Here is a 14202-nt window from a genome sequence, read left to right on the forward strand (position 1 = left end):
AAAAAATGTCAGTCTCTCGATGTGCAAAACTGATAGAGACATACCCCAAGCGACTTACAGCTGTAATCGCAGCAAAAGGTGGCGCTACAAAGTATTAACTTAAGGGGGCTGAATAATTTTGCACACCCAATTTTTCAGTTTTTGATTTGTTAAAAAAGTTTGAAATATCCAATAAATGTCGTTCCACTTCATGATTGTGTCCCACATGTTGTTGATTCTTCACAAAAAAATAAAGTTTTATATCTTCATGTTTGAAGCCTGAAATGTGGCAAAAGGTCGCAAAGTTCAAGGGGGCCGAATACTTTCGCAAGGCACTGTATATAATGACTCACTAAGATTTCACCTTCCTTATAGCTGTGAAATACAGTGCCTTCGGAAAGTATTCGGACCACTTGACTTTTTTGACATTTTGTTACGCCTTAATAGAAAATGGATACAATAAAATCCTCAGCAATCTACACACTATACCCAATAGTGACAAAGCAAAACGTTTTTTTTTACACTTTAGCAAATTAATAAAAAATTTAAAACAGAAATAACTTATTTACCTAAGTATTCAGACCCTTTGGTATGTGACTCGAAATTGAGCTTGAGTTTCCATTGCTCAAAATTAGATTCCATTGATCATCCTTCAGATGTATCTACAATTTGATTGGAGTTCACCTGTGGTAAATTCAATGGATTGGACATGATTTAGAAAGGACACACCTGTCTATATAAGGTCCCACAGTTGACAGTGCAAAAACCAAGGCTTGAGGTTGAAGGAATTGTCCGTAGAGCTCCGAGACAGGATTGTCTCTGGGATCTGGGGATGTGTAACCAAATATTTCTGCAGCATTGAAGGTCCCCAAGAACACACTGGACTCCATCATTTTTAAATGGAAGAAGTTTGGAACCACCAAGACTCTTCCTAGAGATGGCAGCCTGGCCATACTGAGCAATTGGGGAAGAAGGGCCTTGGTCAGGGAGGTGACCAAGAACCCGATGGTCACTCCACCAATAAGGACTTTATGGTAAAGTGACCAGACGGAAGCCACTCCTCAGTAAAATTAACATGGCAGCCCGCTTGGAGTTTGCCAAAAAGGCACCTAAAGGACTCTCAGACCATGAATAACACGATTCTCTGGTCTGAAGAAACCAAGATTCTTTGATGAAACAAACTCTTTGGCCTGAATGTCAAGCGTCACGTCTGGAGGAAACCTGGCACCATCCCTACGGTGAAGCATGGTGGTGGCGGCATCATGCTGAGGGAATGTTTTTCAACGGCAGGGACTGGGAGACTAGTCAGGATCGAGGGAATGATGAACAGAGCAAAGTACAGAGAGATCCATGGTGAAAACCTGCTCCAGAGCGCTCAGAACCTCAGGCTGGGGAGAAGGTTTACCTTCCAACAAGGAAACAACCCTAAGCACACAGCCAAGGCAATGCAGGAGTAGCTTCAGGACAAGTCTCTGAATGTCCTTGAGTGGCCCAGAGCCAGAGCCCGGACTTGAACCCGATCTAACATCTCTGGAGAGACCTGAAAATAGTTTTGCAACAACGCTCCCTATCCAACCTGACAGAGCTTGAGAGGATCTGCAGAGAAGAATTAGAGAAGCTCACCAAATACAGGGGTGCTAAGCTTGTAGTGTCATACCCAAGAAGATATGAGTCTGTGACTGCTGCAAAAGGTGCTTCAGAAGTAAACAGTCTGAATACTTATGTAAAAGTGATATTTCTAAAAACCTGTTTTTGTTATTATGGGGTATTGCGTGTAGATTGATTATTAAATTGTTTATTTTATCATCAATTTTAGAATAACGCTGTCACCTAACAAAATGCGGAAAAATTCTAGGGGTCTAAATACTTTCCCAATGCACTGTATATGAAACACAGGGAATTCATGTTTTTGACTGCACTGGGCCTTTAAAATGTTGAGCTCCACCTCTTCCTTACCCCTCACATTCGACACATATACCCCCCAACACACACACACACACACACACACACACACACACACACACACACACACACACACACACACACACACACATACAGATTGAAGCATCCCACTTGCTGACAGCCTCCGTAATGTCAGCCCCGGCCTCCCTGGCTATCGCCAAAACCTTCTGGCCAGAGACAGAGACCCCCAAAGTCACAGCCAAGAAAGGCCTCAAACTGGAGACAGGGTGAGACACTGACACACCTACATACACGCATGTATGCACACAAGAACCAATGTCTGCCTAATGAATATGAGCCTGAGTGTCTTTTCTGGTTTTGTATAGGGAGGGCAGTAACCTGCTGGAGGCAGCGTCTCGCGGAGCGTCCTCCTCTATTGTCCTGGTGGACAACATCGCTGTCAACCTCATTGCCTTCCTGGCCCTGCTCGCTTTCCTCAATGCCGCTCTGTCATGGCTGGGCAACATGTTCAACTACCCCCAGCTCAGCTTCTCTGTGAGGACACACAAGTGTGCATGTACATAGAAGCACTCAGACACAGAGACACACTAAATACAAGCTGGATAGAAATCAATGATTCTCTAAGACACTCTGTCCCTCTCTCTTTCTCTCTCTCTCTCTGATTGACAGATCATCTGCTCGTACGTATTCATGCCTTTCTCCTTCCTGATGGGTGTGGCCTTGGAGGACAGCTTCATGGTGGGTGAGCTGATTGGCTACAAGACCTTCTTCAATGAGTTTGTGGCCTATGAGAGGTTGGCAAAACTCATCAAGAGGAGAGAGGACAGAGGCCCAGAGTACGTGGATGACGTTAAGCAGTACCTATCTGTGAGTGATGTCAGGGGTCACTAAGTGGTAATATGGGCACTGAATTGATATTTGGCTATCTGTTTTTTCCTAGATAGACAGACAGACGGACAGACATACACACACAGACTACTTTCTTTATTCAAGTTTTCAAATATGATTGGTCTACATCAAACTCTCCATAAATGGTGGAAATATTTTTGGACCACTAAATCACTAAATCAGTTCTGATATTATCAAGTCAGATCTGATATTACGAGTGCTCTCTGTATCAAGGATTTATCGTTGCATTTGCTTGTATTTGGTGAAGAAACATTGTGTGCTTCAGTAACAGATACATTTTGTGCATATCATTTATGGTAATTTCACTTTTGCACGTGTAATGTTAATGGCTTGTTGCGTATTGCATGGATGACGATTGGCTGTTGCATATTGAATATATATCTAAAGACTTAGACCCAGGTTGTTTTCTGTTCCCCAGGTCCACTCTGAAACCATAGTGACGTATGCTCTATGTGGCTTCGCGAACATCAGCTCTGTGGGTGTGATGATCGGAGGCCTCTGTGAGTCAAGCCACATCTGTCCTATCCTGTATCTCAAATCAACCTCTAGCCCCTCGCCCCTCGCCCCTGGGCACTCCAAATGCAGTGTGTTTTTGTCCCTATTGATATTATAGTATTGTTGAGACACCACTTTGATTTTGAAAGAATTAGGTTTCATTTGTGAGGTTCTTCAAAGATTTTACTGTGTGTTAAACCATTGCAATGTTGTCCTGCTGTAACACGGTCTCTGTTCATTGGAGTGTTGTGGCTGTACTGTGGCAGAATGGTTGATGTAGTGTTTCTTCAAACGTTTTTGTAACGTTACCTGCTATAGCGGCTATGGCCCCAGAGCGGAGGGGTGATATTTCCAGGTGTGCCATCAGAGCTCTTATCTCAGGCACGGTGGCATGCTTCATGACAGCGTGCATCGCAGGTAAACCCCAAAAACAGTGTGCGTTATAAACTTGTCACCATGCATTATCCTCGGTGGTGACGTCATGGTTGTATGTGTGTTTGTGTGTCTTCCCAGGTATGTTGTATATCCCAGAGCTGCTGTGTGAAGACTTCCTGAAGGAAGAGTTCAACTCCACATTAGTCATTAACAGCACTCAGCTCCTCACCTGCTGTACTGAGCTCTACCACAGGTACGACCAGTGTGCATGTTTGTTGGCGGGGGTAGGGTGACCATCAGATTGTGTGTTACAGTACCGCATTTTGGCCCTTTGTCCCGCGTCCCACTACCAAACAATTATGTCCCGCATTTTATCAAATTAAAACAACAAAATGGATATGTCCAGTATTTCAGTCACTGTCTTTTTTGCAGTCATGACAACATACAGATGTGGTACTGGTGGGGTTAAACACTTCAATTGTTGTTGAGATCTGATATTCAATGTCATATCTTTAACCAATGACGTTAATCATATCCTTTCGGGCTAAATTCCAGCTGAACTTGGAGGAGAGCAGTTAACTACTTACAAAAAGCTAGCGAAAAGCTAAAAAATTAAGTGAATGGCCCTTATTAGACTGAAAGAAAGGCTATAATTTAATTTCTTCAAACTTCAAAAGCTCTCCGTGCTCATTAGTTGTTCATCATTCAACACAGCCCTATTCGCTGCTACTTCACTCAATTCCGTTTTAGAAGTCTGCCTTAATAATATACCCTAGAGTCGATGTCTGCGGCCCGCAGAAATCTAATTAGCATAATAATGTAAAAAATCCCAGCGAAAAACTATGTACGTTTTTTTTTTTGCCTTCTCACAAAATCATCTGTAGCATCCGGCCGGTTTGGCCCATCAGTTGATGGCTGTGCCACACTGTCCTTCAAATGTCTCACGAAATCAGCCTGTTGTCCTGCGTTTGGGCCAAAGCGGTAGGCCACACCACAAAAACTCTCCTGGTTTGCCAACAGCCACAGAGAGGCCAACACGTGATCCCTCAGGCGTTCTCCTCTGCAGGGAACCAGAGGGTTGAGTTCCTCACACAATATCTGAAAAACAAAGAAATATTGGATTCTGTCATCTTACAGGTTTGCCCTTCACCACTGTTACACAGAGGCAATTAGCAACGATACAGTTGTGTATTGTTCATCATGGGCTTACTGTTCACAATGACTGCATTGTGCTTTTACATCATACTTTCACATTTTTACATTTGGATTATTTGCCCTTTGTGGTAACTGTTGCTAGATAAGGGGCCTTCTGAATAATATAAACTCAGTAAAAAAAGACATCTCACTGTCTAGGCGTCTCACAGTACAGACATTGCAATTTATTTCCCTGGCCACATCTGCAGTCCTCATGCCTCCTTGCAGCATGCCTAAGGCACATCCACGCAGATGAGCAGGGACCCTGGGCATCTTTTTTTGGTGTTTTTCAGAGTCAGTAGAAAGGCCTCTTTAGTGTCCTACGTTTTCATAACTGTGACCTTAATTGCCTACTGTCAGTGAGCTGTTCGTGTCTTAACAACCATTCCACAGGTGCATGTTCATTAATTGTTTATGGTACTGAGTAAAGGGTCTGAATACATATGTAATATTTTTTATATATTTGCACAAATTTCAAGAACAGTTTTTGCTTCGTCATTATGGGGTATTGTGTGTAGATTGATGAGGAGAAGAAAAAAAAAACAATTCAATCAATTTTAGAATAAGGCTGTAACGTAACAAAATGTGGAAAAAGTCAAGGTGTCTGAATACTTTCCAAATGCACTGTCTGCAAACATGTCCCGTGTTTGTGTTTTACACCTCCAGCAGAATAGTTACATTTGTGTGCATGATATTCAGTTTCCCTGGCATATAGTACGTTCTATGGATGGTCTTAAACTGCAGTCATTTATGTCTGGGATGATATAAACATGACTGGGAATTCAAACATATCTCTCTCTATCCATTCATTATCATCAATAGCGTCTCCCAGGTCTTCCTCACATTTTTGTTTTACTTGTTGTGTGTCATCAGGAAAAGCCTATATCAACCCTTGTTACAGTTTGGAAATCAACTTTAGAGGTTTGTCAGACTGCCTTAAAATAGTTTGAAGCTTCTTGCTTGTCCGGTGTTTGCTGCACAGAGAAAATAAAGTGTTGTATCTACAAAAATTCACCTCAGCTCCATCACTGACTGGTCTTCCCTGGCTGCCTGACCCTGATGAGACTCCTGTCACCATCAACTCAAGATGGAACTTTGTATCCATTCACGGATTGTTATAATATACTCCAAAATGTACCTGAGTGTTACGGTTTTCTTGCGGTGAAAGAGAGGAGGACCAAAATGCAGCGTGGTAATTTTGATACATGTTTAATAAACTAATAAATACGAACAATACAAAAACAATAAACGTAACGTGACGTGAAAACTGAAACAACCTATACTGGTGCAAAGAAACACAGAGACAGGAACAATCACCCACGAAACACTCAAAGAATATGGCTGCCTAAATATGGTTCCCAATCAGAGACAACGATAAACACCTGCCTCTGATTGAGAACCACTCCAGACAGCCATAGACTATTCTAGATAACCCTACTATATCACAATCCTAATAACTTAAAAAAAACAAGACAAAACACAACACATAATAAACCCATGTCACACCCTGGCCTGACCAAAATAATAAAGAAAACACAAAATACTAAGACCAGGGCGTGACAGAACCCCCCCCCAAGGTGCGGACTCCCGGCCGCACACCTAAACCCATAGGGGAGGGTCCGGGTGGGCGTCTGTCCACGGTGGTGGCTCCGGCACGGGACGTGGACCCCACTCCAACAAAGTCTTAGTCCCCTTGTATCGCGTCCTTTGATTGGCGACCCTCGCCGCCGACCTTGGCCTAGTAACCCTCACCAAGGACCCCACTGGACTGAGGGGCAGCTCGGGACTGAGGGGCAGCTCGGGACTGAGCGGTAGCTCGGGACTGAGGGGTAGCTCGGCACTGAGGGGAAGCACAGCACTGAGGGGAAGCTCAGGCAGGTTAATGGAACTGGCAGATCCAGGTTGACTGGTGGTTCTGGCAGATCCTGGCTGACTGGCGGCTCTGGCAGATCCTGGCTGACTGGCAGTTCTGGCAGATCCTGGCTGAATAGCGGATCCTGGCTGACTGGCGGATCTGGCGGATCCTGGCTGACTGGCGGCTCTGGCTGCTCCATGCTGACTGGCGGCTCTGGCTGCTCCATGCGGACTGGCGGCTCTGGCTGCTCCATGCGGACTGGCATCTCTGGCTGCTCCATGCGGACTGGCATCTCTGGCTGCTCCATGCGGACTGGCATCTCTGGCTGCTCCATGCGGACTGGCATCTCTGGCTGCTCCATGCGGACTGGCATCTCTGGCTGCTCCATGCGGACTGGCATCTCTGGCTGCTCCATGCGGACTGGCAGCTCTGGCTGCTCCATGCGGACTGGCAGCTCCATGCGGACTGGCATCTCTGGCTGCTCCATGCGGACTGGCATCTCTGGCTGCTCCATGCAGACTGGCATCTCTGGCTGCTCCATGCAGACTGGCAGCTCTGGCAGCGCTGAACAGGCGGGAGACTCCGGCAGCGCTGTAGAGGAGGAAGGCTCTGGCAGCGCTAGACAGGCGGGAGACTCCGGCAGCGCTGGAGAGGAGGAAGGCTCTGGCAGCGCTAGACAGGCAGGAGACTCCGGCAGAGCTGGAGAGGAGGAAGGCTCTGGTAGCGCTGGACAGGCGGGAGACTCCGTCAGCGCTGTAGAGGAGGAAGGCTCTGGCAGCGCTAGACAGGCGGGAGACTCCGGCAGTGCTGTAGAGGAGGAAGGCTCTGACAGCGCTGGACAGGTGAAGCGCACTGAAGGCCTGGTGCGTGGTGCTGGCACTGGTGGTACTGGGCCGAGAACATGCACAGGAAGCCTGGTGCAGGGAGCTCTCACCGGAGGACTGGTGCGTGGAGGTGGTACTGGATAGACCGGACCGTGCAGGCGCACTGGAGCTCTTGAGCACCGAGCCTGCCCAACCTTACCTGGCTCGATGCCCACTCTAGCCCGGCGATACGAGGAGCTGGTATGTACCGCACCGGGCTATGCACCCGCACTGGAGACACTGTGCGCACCACAGCATAACACGGTGCCTGCCCGGTCTCTCTAGCCCCCCGGTAAGCACAGGAAGTTTGCGCAGGTCTCCTACCAGGCGTAGCCATACTCCCTGTGAGCCCTCCCCCCCCAAGAAATTTTTGGGGCTTCCATCCGCGTCGCCGTGCTGCCTCCTCATACCAGCGCCTCTCTGCCTTCGCCGCCTCTTCTTTTGATATTCTCCAGGCTGTGCCCAGGGTCCTTTTCCATCCAATATCTCCTCCCATGTCCAGAAATCCGGATTTCGCTGCTCCTGCCTGTCACCACGCCACTTGGTCCTGTTGTAGTGGGTGATTCTGTTACGGTTTTCTTGTATCTCCTCCTCTGAAGAGGGGGTGTAGCAAGGATCGGACCAAAATGCAGCGTGGTAATTTTGATATTCATCACACTAGTTGACTGTCCCTTATATACTGTCTTCAGCATTAGTGGATTCCGGTGCCACGGGGAACTTTATTTACCAGACCCTTGCCTCCTCTCTTAACATCATCTCATACCCTCTCTCCTCTCCTCTCCTTTCCCGGTTCAAGCCTCGATAGTCGTCCATTAGGATCCGTAACTATCACCCAACCACTCACCCTCACCGTGGAGTCCATTCATCTGGAGAACATCCCCTTCTTCATCACCAGCGCACCAGTACACAAGATCATCCTTGTGATCATCCATCGCCCTCCCTTTGCTCATCCTCAACGCCATAACCCCACCATCTCATGGTCAAGTATAAGAATCACAGACTGGTCACCTGAATGCCAGAGGACCTGCTTCCCCATCCCCTGTGGTTCTACATCAGTAGAGAGTCCTATGGTTGCCCTTCAGCCCAACATCCCAGAGGTATACCAAGACCTGCGGGAGGTATTCTCCAAGACCCGCACCACCTGTCTTCCTCCTCATCACCCCTGGGACTGTGCCATCAACCTGCTGGCTAGGTCTGCGCCTCCGTGCAGACGCATCTACCCTCTGTCTGTGGCTGAGACCCAGGCCAGGCCATCTGGAGGATTACATCCAAGAGGCACTCCAACAAGGCTTGTCCACACGTCCACTTCTCCTGCGTCGGCTGGTTTCTTCTTCGTGGCCAAGAAGGATGGAGGGTTACGTCCATGTATAGATTACAGAGGACACAATGAAATCACCACAAAGTACCATTACAAATCAAATCAAATCAAATTTATTTATATAGCCCTTCGTACATCAGCTGATATCTCAAAGTGCTGTACAGAAACCCAGCCTAAAACCCCAAACAGCAAGCAATGCAGGTGTAGAAGCACGGTGGCTAGGAAAAACTCCCTAGAAAGGCCAAAACCTAGGAAGAAACCTAGAGAGGAACCAGGCTATGTGGGGTGGCCAGTCCTCTTCTGGCTGTGCCGGGTGGAGATTATAACAAAACATGGTCAAGATGTTCAAATGTTCATAAATGACCAGCATGGTCGAATAATAATAAGGCAGAATAGTTGAAACTGGAGGAGCAGCACAGTCAGGTGGACTGGGGACAGCAAGGAGTCATCATGTCAGGTATTCCTGGGGCATGGTCCTAGGGCTCAGGTCCTCTGAGAGAGAGAAAGAAAGAGAGAATTAGAGAGAGCATATGTGGGATGGCCAGTCCTCTTCTGGCTGTGCTGGGTAGAGATTATAACAGAACATGGCCAAGATGTTCAAATGTTCATAAATGACCAGCATGGTCGAATAATAATAAGGCAGAACAGTTGAAACTGGAGCAGCAGCACAGCCAGGTGGACTGGGGACAGCAAGGAGTCATCATGTCAGGTAGTCCTGGGGCATGGTCCTAGGGCTCAGGTCCTCCGAGAGAGAGAAAGAGAGAAGGAGAGAATTAGAGAACGCACACTTAGATTCACACAGGACACCGAATAGGACAGGAGAAGTACTCCAGATATAACAAACTGACCCTAGCCCCCCGACACATAAACTACTGCAGCATAAATACTGGAGGCTGAGACAGGAGGGGTCAGGAGACACTGTGGCCCACTCCGAGGACACCCCCGGACAGGGCCAAACAGGAAGGATATAACCCCACCCACTTTGCCAAAGCACAGCCCCCACACCACTAGAGGGATATCTTCAACCACCAACTTACCATCCTGAGACAAGGCTGAGTATAGCCCACAAAGACCTCTGCCACGGCACAACCCAAGGGGGGGGGGGGGGGGGCAGTAAGGTTAGCAGTAAAACCTTGAAATCAGCCCTTGCTTTGACAGGAAGCCAGTGTAGAGAGGCTAGCACTGGAGTAATATGATCAAATTTGTTGGTTCTAGTCAGGATTCTAGCAGCCGTATTTAGCACTAACTGAAGTTTATTTAGTGCTTTATCCGGGTAGCCGGAAAGTAGAGCATTGCAGTAGTCTAACCTGGAAGTGACAAAAGCATGGATTAATTTTTCTGCATCATTTTTGGACAGAAAGTTTCTGATTTTTGCAATGTTACGTAGATGGAAAAAAGCTGTCCTTGAAATGGTCTTGATATGTTCTTCAAAAGAGAGATCAGGGTCCAGAGTAACGCCGAGGTCCTTCACAGTTTTATTTGAGACGACTGTACAACCATTAAGATTAATTGTCAGATTCAACAGAAGATCTCTTTGTTTCTTGGGACCTAGAACAAGCATCTCTGTTTTGTCCGAGTTTAAAAGTAGAAAGTTTGCAGCCATCCACTTCCTTATGTCTGAAACACATTCTTCTAGCAAGGGCAATTTTGGGGCTTCACCATGTTTAATTGAAATGTACAGCTGTGTGTCATCCGCATAGCAGTGAAAGTTAACATTATGTTTTCGAATAACATCCCCAAGAGGTAAAATATATAGTGAAAACAATAGTGGTCCTAAAACGGAACCTTGAGGAACACCGAAATGTACAGTTGATTTGTCAGAGGACAAACCATTCACAGAGACAAACTGATATCTTTCCGACAGATAAGATCTAAACCAGGCCAGAACTTGTCCGTGTAGACCAATTTGGGTTTCCAATCTCTCCAAAAGAATGTGGTGATCGATGGTATCAAAAGCAGCACTAAGGTCTAGGAGCACGAGGACAGATGCAGAGCCTCGGTCCGATGCCATTAAAATGTAATTTACCACCTTCACAAGTGCCGTCTCAGTGCTATGATGGGGTCTAAAACCAGACTGAAGCATTTCGTATACATTGTTTGTCTTCAGGAAGGAACAGCCTTTTCTAAATTTTTTGAGAGGAATGGAAGATTCGATATAGGCCGATAGTTTTTTATATTTTCTGGGTCAAGGTTTGGCTTTTTCAAGAGAGGCTTTATTACTGCCACTTTTAGTGAGTTTGGTACACATCCGGTGGATAGAGAGCCGTTTATTATGTTCAACATTACACTCTCCCGTAGGTGCCGGCAGCCATAGAACAGCCCCGGGGGGCCCGGTTATTTATCAAACTGGACCTGTAGAGTGCATACGATCTCATCCGCATCTGGGAGGGGGATGAATGGAATACTGCATTTAGCATGATGCCTGGTCACTACGAGTTCTTGGTGATGCCATTTGGTTTAGCCAATGCTCCGTCAGTGTTCCAGGCAATCGTTAACGAGGTGTTCAGGGACATGTTTGGACACCAGGAGGAGGTTGTGTACATCGATGACATCCTGGTCTACTCGGCTACCCTAGAGGATAACATCACTCACGTTCGAGCAGTACTGGAACGACTCTTGGCTAACCACCTGTTCCTCAAGGCTGAGGAGTGCCAATTTCATCAGAAGGCTGTCTCCTTCTTAGGCTACCAAAACTGTCCCCAGGGAGTGAGGATGAAAGACAATAACCTTATTGATGCGGTCAGGTCATGGCCAGTGCCAACCACCTTAAAGGGGTTACAATGGTTTTTGGGGTTTTCCAACTACTACCGCCGTTTCATCAGGAACTTCAGCTTAGTCACCGCCCCTCTCACCTCTCTCCTCATGGGTGGTCCCCGTAGGTTGGTGTGGAGCCCAGCAGCCGACGTGTCCTTCCGTCTACTCAAGGGATGTTTCACCTCTGCCCCATTGCTCAAACACCCAGGTCCCACGATCTCCTTTGTGGTGGAGGTGGATGCTTCAGAGGTGGGCTTGGGGGCAGTTCTATCTCAAAGACGGGGTAATCCACAGAAATTGTATCCGTGTGCATATTACTCTAAGACACTGTCCCCTGCAGAGAGGAATTACAACGTCAACGAGGTGACGTGTAGGTTACAGCTTCCCAGTGACTACCGTATCTCACTATCTTTTTATGTCTCCCTTTTCAGGTCGGTGGTTCCTGGTCCCCCATCAACTTGGGAAACGAAGATCTGATGGACCCCCTCGCAATGTCATCCTGCGCTTCACTATGCGCCACCACAGGGACACCATCTGGAAAATGGCCACGGGCAACAAGTTTCTGGACGAGAAGAAGCTCCGCATCAAAGAGGCTCTGATACCGCAGGATCGGACAGCCAAGGAGAAACTGTGGCCGCTTATATAGAAGGCATGACAAGAGGGAAAGCAGGCTGGGTTCAAGGGCCCAAACGCGTTCTTCGAAGGAAGAAAGATTACTGGTTACTGATTACTGATGACATGAACCACACTTGAACTGTGAGTACTGCCAAGAGTACATTTACTGTACTGCCATGGGTAAATTTACAGTTTGAAATACAATTGATGAACACTTGCCAACTAAAAAATGGAAAAAAGGGATTTGTTATCCTGTTAACCACCGCTACATCAGCTGAGCATTGTTGAGCACTGTCAAGGTTCACTGTTTTATTGTTCACATTACTACATATGTTATCTAGTTTGTGTCTTTCTTTTTTTAATGCAGGAGTTTGTTTTCAACTCACTCAATATCGTTAGTCTGAATGCTAGGGGTTTGAGAGATCTTACAAAAAGAAAAGTCTTATTTTTACATTGTAAACGCAGTAACTTTCATGCCCTGACCTTAGAGCCTTTTAATGTCTCTATTTGGTTTGGTCAGGGTGTGATTTGGGGTGGGCATTATATGTTCTGTTGTCTATGTTTTTGTATTTCTATGGTTCTCAATCAGGGACAGCTGTCTATCGTTGTATCTGATTGGGAATCATACTTAGGCAGCCTTTTCCCCTTTTGTCATTGTGGGAAGTTGACTTTTGTTAATAGCACTATAGCCCTGTAAGCTTCACGGTTGTTTCTTTTGTTGTTTTGTTGGCGACATTTTAAATAAAAGGAAAATGTACGCTCACCATGCTGCACTTTGGTCTACTTCTTTCGATGGCCGTGACAGTAACGCAGATTTTGTCTTTATTCAGGAACTAATTCATGTGAAAGTGACGTGAAATTTTGGAAGTCACAATGGGGAGACATGGCCTATTTCAGTCATGATTCAAACCATTCTGCTGGTGTTGACAAGTTGACAAATTGACAAGATTTACCCAACAAATACTCAGAGGCTTTTCTAATTATTTCAGGGAATTTTAATGAAACATCTGACTCTGCTGATCGTTTTCTTCCAAGAATGAGTTAAAGCTCTCAAAATAGCAATATTGTCACAACATTATGCAAGGATCTCTGTCTGATGCCTGTCGTGATTTCAATCCGGATCCAAAGGGTTATACCTGGACCAACAACTATGTCACGGAAATATAGAATAGATTTATTCCTAATTTCCCCCATTTTGTTACAATTTGTTAGAGATGTAGATCTTCAGTTGGCTCCCTTTTCTGATCATCGTTTGATTTCCCTGAATTTCCAGGCTACTAAAAAATCGAAAGGTATTCGAGGATAATGGAAATTTAGCCACACACTACTTAAAGATCCTATTCTCATTGGAAATATCAAATTGTTAGCCAAAGATTTTTTTGCAAGAAAAGACTTGGGTCATGGAAGTAGATGGGAATTCTTCAAATATAAAGTCAGAGTTGAAGCCATTAAACATGCTGAAGCACCTAAGAGAGAAAGATTTAATGAGCAAGCGTGACAGTTTTCTAAAGAAAGATCATCTATCTCAAGAGTCTGTATTTAAATCTTTAGAATTAGAACAGCTTTACATGGATTTGGCAAAGGGTGCCTTTGTCAGATCAAGAGCAAAATGGATTGAAAAAGGGTTAGAAACACTTATTTTTTGCACTTGAAAAGAGAAACCAGAAAATAAAATCTGTCACAACTTCCGCCGAAGTCGGTCCCTCTCCTTGTTCGGGTGGAGTTCAGCGGTCACCGGCTTTCTAGCCACCGCCGATCCACTTTTAATTTTCCATTTGTTTTATCTTAGTCTTACACACCTGGTTTCACTCACCTAATTACCTGTTTATTATTTAACCCTCTGTTCCCCATGTTTGTTTGTGAGTGATTGTTTATTGTAATTCGGTCCATGTTTGTGGGCTATCATTGTTGCCTTGTGTATT

The 14202-nt window shown here is 45.9% G+C and overlaps 1 protein-coding gene across 1 annotated transcript; it reads left to right on the top strand.

The window, feature by feature from the left end:
* The first annotated feature begins 1975 nt into the window (after positions 1–1975).
* On the top strand, positions 1976–13043 carry LOC110535777 (solute carrier family 28 member 3). Its single transcript, XM_036935576.2, has 7 exons — positions 1976–2168; positions 2268–2436; positions 2572–2769; positions 3230–3311; positions 3625–3723; positions 3820–3934; positions 12097–13043. Exons 1-7 carry the CDS (start codon positions 2071–2073, stop codon positions 12140–12142), a joined length of 807 nt encoding a protein of 268 aa, XP_036791471.1. The 5' UTR covers positions 1976–2070; the 3' UTR covers positions 12143–13043.
* The last annotated feature ends 1159 nt before the right edge of the window (positions 13044–14202 follow it).

Source organism: Oncorhynchus mykiss, chromosome 11, assembly GCF_057628025.1.
Source record: "Oncorhynchus mykiss isolate SJ-2025 chromosome 11, ASM5762802v1, whole genome shotgun sequence".
Classification (NCBI taxonomy): domain Eukaryota; kingdom Metazoa; phylum Chordata; class Actinopteri; order Salmoniformes; family Salmonidae; genus Oncorhynchus; species Oncorhynchus mykiss.

What these genes read in the sequence shown, in the direction of transcription:
- LOC110535777 (XM_036935576.2), top strand. Translation starts at nt 2,071, where the DNA reads ATGTCAGCCCCGGCCTCCCTGGCTATCGCCAAAACCTTCTGGCCAGAG. An exon ending in ACCCCCAGCTCAGCTTCTCT is followed by an intron (nt 2,437 to 2,571) that starts GTGAGGACACAC and finishes TCTGATTGACAG; the next exon opens with ATCATCTGCTCGTACGTATT. An exon ending in TGTGATGATCGGAGGCCTCT is followed by an intron (nt 3,312 to 3,624) that starts GTGAGTCAAGCC and finishes TACCTGCTATAG; the next exon opens with CGGCTATGGCCCCAGAGCGG.